This window comes from Plectrocnemia conspersa, unplaced genomic scaffold (assembly GCF_051122295.1).
Source record: "Plectrocnemia conspersa isolate PC_06_02 unplaced genomic scaffold, ASM5112229v1 ptg000014l, whole genome shotgun sequence".
NCBI lineage: Eukaryota > Metazoa > Arthropoda > Insecta > Trichoptera > Polycentropodidae > Plectrocnemia > Plectrocnemia conspersa.
This window is the reverse complement of record NW_028277178.1, coordinates 15,145,342-15,163,207: the sequence shown is the minus strand read 5'-3', so window position 1 is coordinate 15,163,207 and position 17,866 is coordinate 15,145,342. Positions and strand designations below refer to the sequence as shown.

The 17,866-nt window shown below is 33.1% G+C and overlaps 1 protein-coding gene across 2 annotated transcripts; it reads right to left on the bottom strand.

Moving 5' to 3' along the window:
• Window positions 1-3,401: 3,401 nt before the first annotated feature.
• On the bottom strand, window positions 3,402-15,143 carry IntS6 (integrator complex subunit 6). Of its 2 annotated transcripts, none has more exons than XM_088203825.1 (13): window positions 14,677-15,143; window positions 14,504-14,581; window positions 10,773-11,012; window positions 10,520-10,700; window positions 10,094-10,341; window positions 9,839-10,018; window positions 9,183-9,335; window positions 8,684-8,911; window positions 8,200-8,607; window positions 6,211-6,411; window positions 5,668-6,136; window positions 4,148-4,456; window positions 3,402-4,076 (listed from the first exon to the last, which is right to left on the bottom strand). In XM_088203825.1, the coding sequence occupies exons 1-13, from the start codon at window positions 14,791-14,793 to the stop codon at window positions 3,829-3,831; spliced, it is 3,060 nt and encodes a 1,019-aa protein (XP_088059951.1). In that variant the 5' UTR covers window positions 14,794-15,143; the 3' UTR covers window positions 3,402-3,828. The 2 variants fall into 2 exon arrangements, with proteins under 2 accessions (XP_088059951.1, XP_088059952.1); XM_088203826.1 differs by having other exon boundaries at window positions 10,094-10,243.
• Window positions 15,144-17,866: the final 2,723 nt, after the last annotated feature.

The following is a 17,866-nucleotide window of genomic DNA, read 5'->3' as shown; positions in this document are numbered from 1 at the left end:
TTTCATATTAATTTTTGTATTCATATAAAAATAAATATTACAATGTGTTATTTTTAAGAACAAACAATGGCATTCTATTTCCGAATACATTCTATTACACTTTTTAATAGCAATGTTTTTTAAATAAGCACTTTAAATAAAGATTTCAAAAGGTTAAAAATATAAGAGGTTTCTGGCTATTTTTATACTTCTCTCTATTATTAGTCATAAAATATTTATATTTAAATATATATTACGATTGAACACCGAATTGATAGATTTTCAGAAGCAATTCAAATTCGTCAAAAAATAAAATATCCACATTAAAGATAAATAAATAACTTTATTAGGAATTTATATAATATTTGTTCGTTTCATATTAGGTGGCCATTATTTACTCAGTCGTAAACAGACGATGACTAGAATATAGTACATATTTATATTTTTTATTTGTTTTTCGAGGGATGTGTTCTTTGTATTTTTTTATTATTCGCAGTCATGCTTTATTTTGATTTTTTGGGCTCCTATGCATTAGGATGTCGACGAGTCACGAACAATTAATTTTTATGTAAGGTGACCAGACGTACTTTTTTAAGGAGGGTTGTCTTCCTCGACATTTTTGTCCTTCATTGTCCTCCTAAAACGAAAATTTTCAAAAATACATTTTTTGCGCTCCTGTGGCAATTTCTCCACCTCGAACATTTTTTGGAGACCTTTTTAGTTTTAGTGTTTTGGTGACGGATGGTTATGGGTAGAGCCGCTGCAGTAGTATTTTATTAAGAAGTATATGGTTTGCATACTTATTACAATATATAGATGACCGGCAGCACCGGCAGTTGCGAGTCCGCCAAAGATCGCCAAGAGAATCTCCACGTCACGTTAGTGTTACCAGAGTGGCGCCAAGTTTTAACTACAATAAAATCTAAATAAATACATTTATAAATGGGCCCCCACAGTCTCTTTCTTTGATATTTTCAAAGTCTAGTCACCTTATGTTATGAAACAAAGCATTAATTTAAATGCTCATACTTCATATAATAATTCCATGTTAAATCACATCCATTATTATTTGACAAATAAAGGGACGCTTTATACAAAGGGAATGTCTGCAATTGTTGTACTGGACTGCAAGTAGAAAAATATATTTGGGCTAAATCAAGAAGCTTTTTGTCTTTCACATGTGAAGAGTACGAGTTGCTTGGATTAACAAGTGTGCATTCCTCAGCGAATGGTTTAAATTTTCGTAGCATAATTATTTAACTAAATTTGATGCATTGTCTTACTTGTCTATTAAGTGTCGTACGCTGTAACACACAAGGATGTTTTTTGATTTTGCTGTCAGCTTTTTCGGAGATAATTATATTTTTACTGCGGCTGATTTTGTTCATCTCCACTTGCATATATAAACTTTTACAGAACAGTTCATGGCAGAGAATACTGTTTCAACAGAAGCGGAAGTACCTGATAGATACAATATATACCCCATAACTCAATGATTTAGTATTCAAATTTTGTAATCATTAAACTACTATAAAAAATAAGTCAATCCAACAAGCGTTTCCGAGTAATTCATTTTTAAACAGTAGTTGTTCTGCGTCCAAGCCTATTGAACCAAAGATCGATATAAGAGAAACCTAATCGATTTTATATATTCTCTAATTACAGCAATATTTTTTTCTGTATTGAAAATATCACAGGACACTAGGACTAGTTTTTATAACCCATACTTGGGTAAACGAACAAAAACCTTTTCTTTTAAACATGAATTGGTTCGCGGGTCGCAAGTTGGAGAGCGCTGCTATATATTATTAATAAGTAACCTGGGTCCGAATCCTATTTAGACTTAAGTGTTTTTAAATTTCTATCGTGTCCGTGAAATCGGAATTAATAATTATTAATAAATTATAATTCCGATGGACCATTTTCTTAATTTCGCGAACGAATATCGTGATGAATATTCTAGCTAGGTCATGCATAGTGACACCTATTGATTGTGAGCTGTAATTATAGTTTATAATTAATAAAATAAATCTTTTTTCTGGTGTCTCACTACTTACTAAATTGTTTACCCCATTGTAACGCATTGGGCTAATGCCTGTCAAATTGCAAAGGAGAATTTACAATAAATAAGGATCAAGAGGTCGAAAAATATAATGAATGTTGTCAAATAGCCGGATCGAAAGATAAATGTTAAATATTTAAAAATTATATATTATGCTTGTAGACTACATATACTACAAGTTGTAGTTATTTATATTTTAATTTCACGAATTATTAAAATCATGTTGAGTATCATTATCGCTGTGAGAAGTGTGATTTATAACAGATAAACAAAGAATTTGGTAGGGCCCAGGATAAATTCTAATCATTTATATAGTGAAACAATTGATTGGCAATGCAGAAAGGCATCAAGAGCAGTTAACGAATGGAGTGGATTGAGGTAGATATGTTTATAAGCTTAACATTTCTGCATATATGGTAAAAAAATTGAAATATTACAATTATATTTTTGCCATACACCGGAATGAAAAAAATATATTTTTTTAACATGCTTATTACAACAACATTTCCATCAAGTACAATAAGTAATAAAATAAAAAATACTGAAGAACTTTTCGTTTGAAATTAAAAAAACCAGTAATAATCAGTCATAATTTTAACTTTATTTAATCTTTTTCAAATATAAGAAAATACTGTAAGTTTTTGTTTTTCTTTTCTTTAAACAGATACAAAACATCGATATACAACAGTTGGTCATTCAAAAAGTTAAAATTGATTAGATTCTTCACATACAAAAAATTCATTGCGGTGGTAAAAACACATTTACCTTTGCTGTTCTATAAATAAGCATTCTTATCAGTAACCGAAACAAACAAAAGTGCAATTTGTTAAAATATAATCGATAAATAAAAACTGATCTCAGATTTGAAAAAAACACGAATTAATATTTCCACTTTGTACAATACAACGAAAAAAGTCAACAGGGACATCTAGTGGTACTAGCTATTATATAATGTATTATTCAAATTCGTACAGCTTACACAAAAGTAGTACGGTCGCCACGGACAGATGTCTCCAAATTGTCAACACGGACAGAACTCAAGTTAAATAAAAACTCCATTTTAAAAATATAACAATCATGTAATAAATATTTGGCATTTACAGTAAAATCAATTCAATGTAAAATTTTTAAACTAGAAATCATTTTGGTATCAAAAATTATACCAACAAATTGCTGTCCATTATTTCATTACTATTAAAGCTGCGAGATCACCAAACTCATTTATTAATAATTTTATATATATATATATAGATATATAATAATATAATTTGTTACACATCTTCTCGGTGGTGCCATGCGACTCACATCTTGTCTTCGTTTTTGTTCAATCTTCGATCAACAGTCAACAAAACAACAGCAGTCAGTTTGTAACAAAATTTGAAGTTATTTATTATATATGTATATATTGGTAAAGTTTCTCTTCATATATTTTATATAATATAATTTTTAATAATTCACAAAACTTCCAACACTTTAAAAATAAACGATCACATTTGATAATGTTTTATACACACACTAGCGTTTATTATAGAATCACAGTAGATTTTTTATTTTGATTACAAATTTGTAAATATAGACAAAAATCATAATTTATTTGGATAAAAAGAATCAGTTCATAAATTTTAACAAAATAATATTGACGCGCAAGTGTGTTTTATTCAAAAATAGTTTAATATAAACATATACAATTTAAAATCTACTGCAACTCATTTTTTTAAAAGTCCGTTTTAGTTGTTCCAAGTACATCTATTATAGATTCACAGCACAATTATTCTAAGTATTTCGTTTTAACTGTGATGATTGATATGAGAAAAGATAATGCCCGTATTACTAAATTCATTTTTAAAATCGTTTTTAGATTGTCCTCCGATATTATTTCCGTTCTTCTCCATCGCCGTCGCAAACTGCTGAAGAAGCTTCGACAATCCTTTTCGTTTGAACCGTAACGATTCATCGATGACTTCGTGTAACACTTCCCGTTTGACTGCTACTTCGCCGCGTAACTTCTTAAGTAAGTTGAATAATTCCGAGAAATCTGCAATTATATCATTACCAATCAATAAAAATTGTGCTAATGCTAAAAACAACTATAAACAAAATAAATACCTTTTCCAGGGCGCCTCACTGCTTTATACACCTGGCCTCTAATATTAAGATTATGCCGTTTGATCTCGTTAATTTCTTTTTTAGTGAGAGGGGGCGGCTGGTGACTTGGAAATCTTTGCAAGTTTTTAGAGTTGTTTGTCATGCTTCCCACGGCCGCTTCGTGTAATATCATGCTAATTTGTCTTTCTTGTTGATCATCAGTCATTGAAAAAACAGCTGGCATCGCCCCTAAAGTGAAAGGCGGTAATCCAGGTGGAGGCGGCGGAGACGGGGATCTTGGTTGTTTTAAGCCAACAGCTAAGTAACTGTCTGTTAATAGTTAAAAAAAATACACTTACAGATATAAGAAGGGTAGTAGAAATGGGCTTGCAATAAAACAGTACATTTACAATAAAAAAATAATAATAAATGACATATACTGTCAAATAAGATTTTTATCACAAAGACGAGATAACTCAATTATTCTATCAAGTACACGCTGAATTAGTCTATTTATTTTAAACAGTGAATGAGTGAGCATCATATGCTCTTAAATTTCTGCCTTGTGATTGGTCATACTCCACGATGGACGTGCTGGAACATGTAAATACGCAGGGCAGTATTAGTTTGTTTCATATGAAGTGTGGTTTTCAAACGTTTAACCGTAGTTAACAATGTTTTATTATAGTTAACAATGTTTTATTATTGTGATTTTTAATTTTATTTGTTTCAAAATTATTAGTGTTTTATTTGTTCTAATTCAGCTAGTTCTGTTTACAGCGATCACATGTATTCTGCGTGTATTTGTATTTGTGCATTGACTCTTGAGAAAAAATGGATTATAGTATATCGACAATTTTTTATTTTATGTTCTCTCAACACTTGCTATGGCAAAATATATTTTGATGGCTTCTATAGAAGTCATCAAGAAAATCGCGAGTACTCATTGGGCACCTAAAGGTGCCATAAACCTCTGAGTCTAATAATATGGTTATTTAGTATAATTTAAGGCTGTAAGTCCCTTGAATTTATTGAACCATATTTTCAAAAATATGGCCTGAATAGGTGTATTTGATATATTTTGGGCTCTAGATTAAAATTTAATTTTTAAAGTATAAAAAGTAAATTTTTATGTTTAAAAACTACTAAAAATCTTTAGTCAATTGTGAGTGCAATATTATAACTAACATCAACAACTAGTAACAATTAATTTTACGAAAGGTTTTAAAGAATAAAACTGACAATATCTAAAAACGAGTAGAGAAAACAGTAAGGCATTTTATATATGTGAGTGAGTATTTAGTAAAAGTACACTGCAGTATGGAAAGCGTGTTATGCAATGTTTCCACACAATCTTGGCACATCCGTTTTCTGACAAAATCAACTAAAAAAAAAAAACTAGACGTCTTATTGCAGAATGGAATCAACTATATCTGATAAGTGAGATCTTTTGTTGGAAAACTAACTGAATTCATTGTGTAATTTAAAATATAATCTTGTCTTTGTGACAAAAATAAGTATGGTTTAAATATTAGTATTACCTCCATTGAGCATAGGCTTCACAACGGGCGGAAGAGAATTAATGTTCACCGACATCGGTTGATAAGCGGGTATTGGCGAAAACAAATTTCCAGGTGTGTCGTTCATAATGGACGGACTTACGTCCAGGGGCGGTAAATTAATTTCACCATTACCAGTGTGCGCCCACATACCCACTTGTTCGGGTGGTCTACCGTATACCGGCGACGCTTCTGAAACTACGACGGGAGATTGCGAAGGTAAAGAATTATTGACATTGTTCAATGATGGAGTAGAGGGCCTCTTGACAGAATAGTTTGCTGGTAGAGGTCCCGCTTTTCGGGCCTTCAGAGGTCCTCTCTGCATTATTTGTGCGTGGCCCATCTCTCCTATCATGGGACTATTGGCCCTTTTGTTCAGGACGCGACTACTTCCGGTCGTTGCGCTGCTTCCACCGATTACGAGGTCTTCAGCTTCGTCAACCATCATACGCTGAAATTGTTAATGAATGATTAAATAAAGAAATTAAGATATCATCTTATATATAATTGTATAAAGATGCTTACTTTATCGATTTTGAATGGATTTCCAAACATGTGTTGTCTAACAGGCGCCGATTCGATCTCTCGCAACGGTGGAGTCATTCTTTTCAGATATTCTTGATAATTACCCATTTGAGATATTGGCATTGAATGCAGAGAATCATCGTCTACGAGTTTAGTATGAGCTAGAGAAGGTTGCAGGAAGTTCGCCCGCATTCTAACAACCTGCGTAAAGCAATATGAATATTATAAAGTGACAATTTTATAACCATAAGTAATTTCAATTGTGTTGAAATTGATCCTGGTGTTATTATCTAGTCAAAAGAAATTCTATACAGATACCTAGAAGCAATATATTAAAATCAGGTGTAATGCACGCACACACAATACAACATTCAATTTTAATATTAAAATTATTTATACAACAGTATCAGTTTTTAGTATCAGCGAATCTATTCTTGTTGTTGATTTTTAAGGGACGTATTTTGACCACATATGCCATTTAGATAGATAAACATAATTTTTTTTGATAATAATATAATTTAAATGCAAAAACAACATAATATATATGGAGTAGTCTTGTTCAAGTTTCACAGTATATATGTGTATATACAGAGGTGTGACAAAATAATTGGAACACTCCAACATTTCACATATTTTAATATATTGCAAGCAATTAATATAGGAAATGATTTTTTTTTAATATGATTTTTAACAAAATAATTATATGTATACCCAAAAGGTTGGGGATAAGATACAGTTACAGATTGAACAAAGGAGATTGTAATCAGTGTGCAGCAATTTGTGGTTTTGTCAAAACATTAAGATAAATAATTGTTCCTAATTGATAATTTGTGGATTAATTCAATAGTATTTAATAATAATTTTTTGGTGTATATAAAATGGCTTAAACAAAAAATATTTGTTGAAGTGAAAATTGCAATTTGTAATTTACTTGGTAAAGAAACTCATACTTATCGAAAAAGAGCCCGAAAATTCAACATGTCTCATCAATTAGTGATGAGAATAAAAAAAATGTTAGCACTTAGACAGCAACCCTATACGCCAAGACATAAATGTAGACGAACATGTAAAACGACCCCCTCGACGGACAGAAAAATGTTTCTATTGCATTGCGAAATAGGCGGGTTACGAATAAAGGTGTAACAGTTATTTAAATGATGAAAGAATCGAAATATCTAAGAGAACTTTACTACATAAGTGGATGTTAAAAAAATCAGCCCCGCAGTAAAAAAGCCTCGACTAAGAAACGCGATGAAAAAAAAAAATTTGAATGGGCCAAGTAACAACGAGATGATGATTAGAAAAAAATATGTCTTTTAATTATGTTTTAAAATGGTTTTTAATTCACACCATAAATGTTTATGGTAATTTTTTTTGGAAGTTTGTTTCTCCAACGAGACAATCATACGTATGTTGACAGAACACTGCGATTTTGTGCACAGGTGAAGTACAAGAAAGAATGTACAAAAAGAGTCGTAAAATACCCACATTCAGGGATGTTATGGTTTGATTTTTGCAGCAAGGGTACCAATTCCCGTTATTTTGCTTGAGAAACGATGAATCAAGATTTCTATAAAAACGTTTTAGCTAGATACAATTTTACCTTTGCCAGATAATTCACCTGATTTAAATCCAATAGAAAATTGTTGAGCAGTTCTTAAATCCATCGTATACAAGTGCTCAAATACTAAATTAGATATATAAACCATTGAAAACATGTGGTTAAATGACAAAAAAATAATATAGCGAATATAGAGCATACCTAAAAGAGTACTCTAAGTAATAAAAAAGAAAGGTGTTGTTAGATAATATTTTTTAAATTAAAAATGTGAAAATAAATTGTTTGTGTAAAAACCTTGTTTTATATTTTTTAATTATATAAAAGTATGTAGAAACTACAAAAATATGAAAAATAATGTTTGTCCGATTATTTTGTCACATTACTGTATTTGAGGTTCTAAGACTACTTGGATTATTAACAATAATTACCTGATCTAATAAATCTCTTCGTTGGATATCAAATGGATTCCTGTAAGTGTGCGCTTGAGCTTTATGTCGATTTCTTGAGAGTCCGACAACGTAACCTCCAAATTCATTCAGTTGATCGCGCATCGACGTAAATTTATCATGTAAACACGGATGCGTCGTCAGGTCCTTTTTCAGAGGCGACCTTGGGTTGACGCGTACACTCTCGACACCTTTCAGAAGTGGAGTATTAGTTCCCACTTTGTTTAGTACGTCGTTGCACAATTTATCAAATTCCGCCTTGGCTTGATTTTTTAACCGTTTCAAATAATTCAAAACGGAGTAACTAAGTGAGTTATCTTGAGAGTCAGGCACTAAACTTTGGACCAATTGACACGGCGCTCCCATTTTAGTGAGAGCTCTCTTTAGAGGCTGGTAAGACAAGATACAGAATATACAATAACATTGAATAATTATATATATAATAAAATAATGTAAGTAAACATACGGCAACATAATAAGAAGGCATTCTATCGACGTATTGTTGAAACATTTGTTTCCATTCCGGCGTCGGTTTGCACCTGTGCACCTTGAAGAGATCGTCGAGCAACGGTAACAATACCGGGTAGTTATAAGGCATTACGAACAAATTTACACAGTTAAGATTTGTGCTCGCTTTCAAGTAACCAAACGGTTGTCCTAGATCTGAACTCTTACAACTATTGGCCACAAAAACCTGGAAAGGAAAGCATTTTATATAGAACTATCAGTCATTTAACTACTGAGAATGTAGCAACAAATTTAAATTTGAAACTCAACTCAAATAAGAGTTGAAATATTGATATATAAATATTTCCTTTTCCTCAATGGTGGTGAACTCAAATGCTTACACATATGACTTTGCTTATATTACGATGAAGGTGTGAATAAGCAAAAGTATGATTACCTTCACCACGAGATATATTCCGTATTATTATAAACTATATTAAGATATCTGTTACACTTACTTGCCAACATATCGTAGGTTGTTTTCTCGCCAATATAAATTGGGTAAGTGGACTAGGTTCTAACTCGTATTTGTCGAACGGTAAGTTATCAATGACCATTGGTTCTTGAGATGTACACGTAAATTTTACAATTGGATGAGCAGTACGAGGAGGCTGAAAAAAATGGTTATATTATATTACTATCTATATATTTGCGTATTATAATAGGATGATGTAAAAGTTTATATTCTATTGTAGGATGATCACTGCATTTTCATTTTCATAAAACTTCACTTAACCGAAAAAAAAATCTTTCCAAAAAGATTTTAAAAACAGTGTGAGTTCTGTAGCTGACTATTCTCTACCGTGTTAGACACAATCGACTGCGGGAAAGATTATGAAGAATGAATTGGTAAAAAATAAAGGGTAAGTCAAGTGTTTAAAATTCAAGTTCCTCAATAATGTAGGTAACTCAAATTTGGTGAACATTCAAATAAATGCAACACTATTTCGTTCATAGTGTCAGAGATACATTCCACAATCTTAAACCTTCAATCTACATAGACAAAGAATTAAGAATAAACTACGTAAGCACATTAAAAAAGATCAAGTAGCTTAAATTGAGGTAATTTCCTCAGCAAGTTACTAATGGTTTTATAAATATTTAAGTGTAATACCAGAGAAGTTGCATTCGGATCCGGTCTAAAAGATTCAGGAATTGGCCAAAATCCTACGGCAAAGCCTTTCTGTGCCGTAGCACGAGGCACATAGATAAGTTTTCGACATGAATGCCATGCAGTATTATTTATTATTTGTCCCGTTGGACCTATGTAAGTCTGACCATTACTCCAACGAGTCTAAAAATAAAAGAGAAATTAGTATTACATATTTAAAAAATAATATATTCGCAAAATATACTAAAATCGACTTACTCCATTTTTTTCTCCATCGCACAAGTCAATATACCCATCCATTTTCATGTCAATATTGTTTCCTAAGTTCGTCAGTCCGAGCTCGTCGGATATTTCATCGTCGCGGCCGCCAGATCCTCCGCTCTCTACGGGAGGCGGATCTGCTCCGAACTTTTCAAAATTAATTACTACTCCACTCTGTACCTTTTGTACTAAACTATCGATACATTGTAACAACATACGATGCGAAGTAATACAATAAGACCGACCTGTAAAAATTTATTTTCAGAATCCTACAGAAAATCCGTCCTTTTATAGATCACTAAAAATACATATAATTCGAAATAACTCAAGACAAACAACTGTCGACGCGAACGAAACGATCATCACGTCGATAGGCTACTTCGTTACTTTCGAGTGAGTGATAAAAGTAAATAAGAAAATTACCTCCAGTCACTTCGCACATTATGTCTATCGGAGACGTATCGGAAGGCACTAATCCCGAGTCTCTCTCTATCGCGGGAGTACCGGAAAGACGCAACACCAACGAAAACAATCTTTGGTCCCAACGGAAAGGCTCGCGCGTCAATTCTGAACCCGGTATCGGACAATTCATTGGTAATATAAACTGAAAAGAAAATAATCAAGATAAAATAACAAGTTTTTAAGGCACTACAAGTCTATGACTAATTTTAGTTACATCTTCTTGAACGCCTGCATTACTGGATAGTTTACCACCGTCAGTTATCACTACAATTACGGAGGGCTCCAGATAGAACGGACATCTTCCTTGGCCGTACGTGTCGATACCCGTTTGCATTCTGTTGATGTTCAAAACGTCAAAAGCGTGCTTGAGCGCCGCACCCATGGTGGTCATTCCAAAGCACTGGAGATTTTTCAGTTCGTTCATAAAGGTAGCTAAGTTTTCTTTCCATCCAGCCTGTAAATATGTATATAGGATTTGATTAAAATTTAGCAAATTTTATTGTTTCGTTTACATCTGAAAATACATAATTAAAAAATAAGTCTTCTTCTAAATTTCCACAATGTATTTCAATTTCCGATTATGAAAATAGTTCATTTCAGTATTAACTTTAATTAATAAAAGCGTTTATCACTGTCCGTAGACTCAGAAAGACATTTTGAAACTGAGCTTTTGCCCAAAGCGCAATTAGTAATATACTTGAATTCAGTACCCTAATTTGAGAAAAATAATTAGTTGTGTATGATTTTTTGAAATATGGCTCATCCCAAGAAAATCAGGTGAGTCAGTTGTTATGGCACGAGACATTTTCTGTTATATTACATACTAAAGGTTGTAATATAATATAATCCAATATAACAGAAAATGAGTCTACGTTTACCGTATAATATATATTAGTTTTTTTGTTGCAAGATGTATTTTATATATAACAAGTCACCAAACTCATGCTGAGAACTGAAGAGCAAACTTTTCTTCTGAAAGATCATTAGATATGATTTTGCTGCCCTGAAAATTATTAAAAATTATTGGATGATTAGTGATTTGATTTTTGATGTGCATATATGGTGATGATACATTTGTCTTCAAGAATTTGTAGCTATAAACCAATAAATTTTAACTTTAAATTTCAAGGCTCGTATTTTTCGGGTCAGAATTTTAATACGGTTGTGGTCAGAATTTATATTAAAAGGTCATAATATATCAGACAGAATAGATATTAGACGGGTAATGGTTAGAATTATTTTGACAGATGGTCAGAACCATTTCTTTTAGTTAGCAATAATGTTAATCGCTCTGAATACCTTCGCATACCTTTGCAGGTTCGTTGAGTTCTGACCAATGCTCGCTTGCACCTAACTTGTGCAACAGTTTTGGTGTGTGTGAGATATTTCTAAAATAAATAATTCATTACCAATATATATTTATGAATAATATATATTTTTTAATTCACTTGGTCATTCTATATTTTAGTTCTGACCGTTTGCTATTTTTATTCTAGCCATTAATTATTGATTATGACCCGGAATAATATAATCATGACCATTCATTATTTTAATTCTGATCGCCCTATATTTTTATTCTGACCGTATGCTATTTTTATTCTAACCATTTGATATTTATTCTGACCCCGAATAATATAATTATAACCAGGCTGTTATTAAAATTTTGACAGAGATTTGATTTTTATTCTGACCCAAATTTGATTTAAATTCTGACCATTTAATTTGTTGTCCAATTTCTATTTCATTGTAATTATGTTAAAATATGTGTATTTTTCAGTCTGTATTTTGGTAACATAGAATTCGGTTTTAGTATTGATTTTGCTTCAAATCAGGCTATATCGAGTTCAAAACGGTTGGTAAAGAAACAGAAACTGCTGTTAAGGAACGTACAATGCAATGTCTTTTTTAGCATTCTTCTTCAGTTAATAATAACAATCTGAAGGTGTTATCAGAATCACACAATTCGTAAACTTGGACACCTAAAACAGCGAAGAAAATCATAAAAGCTCGATATATGGGTGCTGCACAAACTTAATGAAAACAGAAAAATCGCTGTTATAAAGTCTGCTCCGTGTTTTCTTTTACAAAACAGAAACAAACAATTTCTCTACTATTTTGTAATGTGCAACAAAAACCAGTGATTATATCAATTACAAAACTTATTTTACACCCCCAGAATGAATAAATCTGACAAAGATGTGTCGATTATAACGATGCTTATTTTGATTTGACGAAAAATGTATTTAAATTTAAACAGTAATTATTTTCTTAGCAACCTAATGCAAGAGATAATCTACTCAATTCACTTGCAGAAATTGAAAGAAAATAAATGTCTTGAAAAAGTGAATGACTTTTCAACATATGGCTATATATGTATATATAATATTGTTGGGACCACACCACTCAACCAGAAAAAAGATCGCAAATATTAAAAAAAATTGAAAGCGTAATAAATCAAATCATATTAACGACTTATTGAACAAGTGTAGTCATTACACCACATACGTAACAATCGGAGATTCAAACAGAGTAGGTAAAAGCATACCTAAATAGATCATAAAACAAGGTTAGTCAGAATATTTATAAATACAAAGAAATGCTATCATATTAACAAGTGCTCCTTTACAGTGTTGCCTACTATCCAGCTGTTGAAACTACAATCGTTTTGCAGAAGTCCGTAGTAATATCGGTAGGGATAGCTATCATATTTTTAAAACAGTGTAATATTCAAGTGTAGACAAACTATGGAGCAATATGCCAGGCTTTATATTTTCGCTAGTAGAAACATGTATCTACTAGTGAAAATGTATTTGAACTTCACCAGTGAAGTTAAAATTCACTGAAAAATATACATTCTCTGTACCATTTACATATCGCATGTAAATAAATACTGTTTAGTATAAAAATGTACATATTACTATCTATGGAAAAGTTGAAATCATATAATTTGTGGTTTAGAATCAGGGACGTAATTTCAGGGGGGGGGGGGGAAATTGACTACTTCTAGTTAAATTTGAGGAGGGGCAAATGGACCCTTCTATCCCCCCCCCAATGACGTCCCTGCTCTTGGAGGCGTTCTTGATTCATCTTAATGTTTAAACAGACTAGACGTTTGAGTTGCCAGTAAATGGCAAGTGAAAAACTAAACTGTCTTGCAGCTGTTGCACAAAGACCAGGAGTTTCTGAATAATGTGAAGCGTTAGATAAAAGTGTACTTTGTGAAATTTATTTATGGTAAATCTTCTGTTACATGACAGGCGTTAGCTTAACAATTAATCGACGGGTCTTGTTTTGCAAAATTAAAATAAATGGTAATTTTTTAATTCAAAAAAATAGTTTAATCACTCAACACAATAGTCATCCGTGAGATTAGGAAAATTAAGGAAAACCTAATCTGTGATGATCGATCGAAATTATAATTACATAATAATCACTATACTCAAATAATAATAATATAAAAATGATTTCGAAGATAATAGGTAGCACTCACTGAACAGATGCCTGTGCCCAAAGACGAACAATAACCTAAAATGATAACTGTTGAAGATATTTTTTAAATTTATTTATTCCAATAAATGAAAATTTTTTAACTCTTGATGAATTTAGTAGAACAGTGGTTTTCAAAGAAGCAGGTGTAATAGAATGGAATAGAAAACGATAATGTCCATTCATTTGTCGAGTTTTATTTTGAAAAGTTGTTTCACAACATAGACCATAACCTCAAATTAGTCGATGGGAATTGTGCAAAAAGCAAAAAATAAACAAACAAATGAAACCGTTTATTCGGCTTTTGTTTATTCGGCCGCAAGGTGTGCAAGTGTAAATAAACAAGTTTATCGAAAAAAGGAAACGATACGGTCCCCCGCGTCGTTGTCTATGGTGCGGAGGGAGCGGAGGGAGTAGAGGGGGCGCGCGGGGGCCGGGGGACGGGCGCGGCACACGAACCTTGATGTTGACGGGCGGCTCCTCGAACGTCAGCAGCATGTACCTGTCGCCGCGGCTCTCGGGCGACTTCTGCCTCACCTGCAACACCAAAACGCGAACGTCGATCAGTCGAGATGACGCGTCCTCGGGCCGTTAACCTCGAAAAGGCGAAAAGGAGAAACGGCGACGCATACCTTGACGAACGTCTCGACCGCGCCCTTCGCCACGTCGAGCAGCGTGGGCCGTCCGCCCAGGTAGGCCCTCTGGTTCATCGAGGCGGACGTGTCTATGAGAAACACTATAATTGTCATTTTGGCGCCGGGCGCGTCGAAACGCGTGCGAGCGCGGCCGGCGCGCGCGGCCGACTGCCGCAGCTGGCGCTGGTCCGAGCGACCGACGACGACGCCGAACCACGTGACCCGACCGAACCGACTCGGCCGAATTCGGCTGCGCGAAACGCGCACGCGCCGCTACCCCTTCTTCTCCGCCACGGCGGCGCTCCCGATCTCTTCGGTCTTTTTCCTATCGTCCTCGAGCCCCCGGGCGGCACTCGCTCCAAAGAGAGCCCCCGAATGAGTGAGGCTGCGCCCCTGCGTCGCTCAGCTCGTTCAGCGATGGCTCCGCGTACGCGGCCGTCGCGCCCGGCGGACGATTCGCATATGGCGTCCGCCGCCGCTTATCTTCTTCCTCTTCGCCCTTTCGCTTTCCGGTCGCGGGCCGCGCCGGTCGCGCGCGCCGATGCCCCGATGCTCCGATACTCCGATGCAATTTTTCTCATTTCCACCGTCGCAAATTTTATTTATTTTTAAACAAACTACCATATCATACGCGGCCAACCCGCGGCCCGCGGTCTGCAACGATTCATCGTCTCTTCTCTAGATAGTAGATACCTACAGTACGCAAATAAAAGCACCAGTAGTAATGGCGTGCCGTTCACACATGCGATTGATGCGCCGCATACCCAATAATTCATCATTCGAGAGTACTTTATTTGTTTAGTGTTTAACTGTTTACATATAGAACTTTTCCGGAGTATTTTATTCTCTGAACGTATACTATGTTTTTAGGTTGAGAAAAAGTTTGCATAAACCTCCATACGGCTTTTAAGTACATATATTTCTCAATAAATATACATATTGCATAGGACTCATTTCCTCAAAACGGGATATCTACTATTTTTTTAGATAATAGTATGTAGATAATAGTATTATTTGTGAACACCACTGCAGCCACTTTCTTGCAATTTTGCCATTAAATTACGAACGGAGCGGGGAAGAAGCAAAGTACTTTGTTTCAGGGCGAAATTGCCTTTAAGTTGATTTATTTCCTTTGTGTTGTTCGTAGGCTCCGAAGTGAGTCTTGTGCCTTGAACTCTGATGTGGATGTGCAAGTTTGTCATTCGAAGTGTCGAAGGGGAAGTAGTTCTTGATTGTCAGGGTCCTAGTATTTATACTCTATACTAAAATCTGCGATCCGCCTCTTTTCGGCAGGACGACTAATCAGAGAAGGGTGGCAAATTTCTAAGAATATAAGTTTTCGTTGCTGATAAGACAGATGGGAAACTGCTACGCGCGTTATCTACTCCCAAATCTTGCTCAAGTGCCCTCACACAGTGTTTCGTTTTAAACTTAGCTTTTTCTTCAACAGTAAAAAATGTTTTTTTCGAGAATAGTACTCATTTTTATCCGAGATTACATTTTTTAGCTCCCGCAGAACTTTGAAATAAATAAAAAATTCATAAATTTTTTTAGTGTCTTGCTTTGATATTTTTAAAATCTGGTCACCTTTCCTTAACTGTATATATGTATTTTTCAATATATATGGGATATAAAGAAATTGAAGGACGCGATAATTGCTGTAGTTTTTATACTATCGATGTGAACCTTTTTCGAAAAATAGACTAAAAATCTTGACTAAGTTCGTTATCCAGCTTGATCCCCTATTTAATTATCAAAATGCCAGCTGTTCAAAAAATAAAATTTGCAACTCTGGTAAAAAATATTCGAGAGGAAGTTGAGAGATAAAAAACGTCTAAAAAATTTAAATAAAATAAAATAAAAAAAAAAATTTTTTATTACAAATTATTTTTCATTAATGTGGTTTTTTGAAGACACGATACTGCTATAGCTTTCATACTGACAGAACTTGCTCTAAAAATAAATTTTATAAATATTTTAAGTTGAGTTCGCTTAGCCAGCATGATCAGTCATCCTGTTTTTAAATATCAACTATTTAAAACGTTAAAAAAATATATTTTTGTCATTTGAGATTTAACGAATGATAACTGCTTTAGTTTTAATTATATCGTCACGAAACTTATTCTAAAAACTGATCCTCTAAATATCTCGACCAGGTTTGTTAGCTAAACTGATCCGCCATTTTGTTTCATAATGGCGATTAGTCAAAACAATTGCAGTCTCGTTCAAAATGTTTTTTTCTTAGCCCTTTAAGCGGTATCGCAGTACATTACGGTGGTCGATCTTTTACTGTTTTGTGGTACCCCAGATAGTTATATATTTACATTAATATATAGCTGAAGAAGTAATAAATAAAAATATTATATTTATATAATAAATTGTTTAACTTTATTTAATGCAAATGCTTTTTATAGAAAATAATACAAATAAATTAAAGAGTACTAAATAAATGTACATAACAAAAAATATTATCTATTCAATTTTACAAAAAAAAATATTGCCCCTCTGAATTGATATAAAACAAATTTCACAAAAACAAATAAAATATAAAAAATATATAAAATAAATTTACGAAATTTAGTAAAAAAGAGTGTTAAAATGAGTAGTAAAATATATGAAAACAGTAAAACGTTGAGAATCACTTATTTTTTCTATAATCTACTATAAATGCAATATAAAATGATAACAACTGAAATAAATACGGAAAAATACGTAAAATGAACTCACTCCTAGGTGTATACTTACAAATTAACCAATGTGTATATATTAACTCACTACCCAAAGGGTTAATAATAAAAAAGGTATATAAAAATCGTAACTTGGTTTAAAAAAGTAAAGAAGTCAGAAATGCTATTTAACAGGTAATAAAATAATAATAAGAAAAAACGATTTTATTTTTTACATTTAGATCATAATTTTTTATTTATTCAATTATAAAACTTGGGTATAACAACGGAAACACTTTTTTTTTAATTTTTCAGCTGTAAAAACAATTATTCTTTTTTTTATTCTAAAACGATGAAAGTATATTAAAAAAAATACAAAAATTAGGACGAAAATAGTTTCACGGACGGAAGTATATTGTCAACCTGGCGAAGTTCGATTGAATTAACGAAGTAACACTTACACTTACTAAATGGGAAAATATTAGGAAAGTACAGGCACGACGAGCCAGTAATACTCGCAT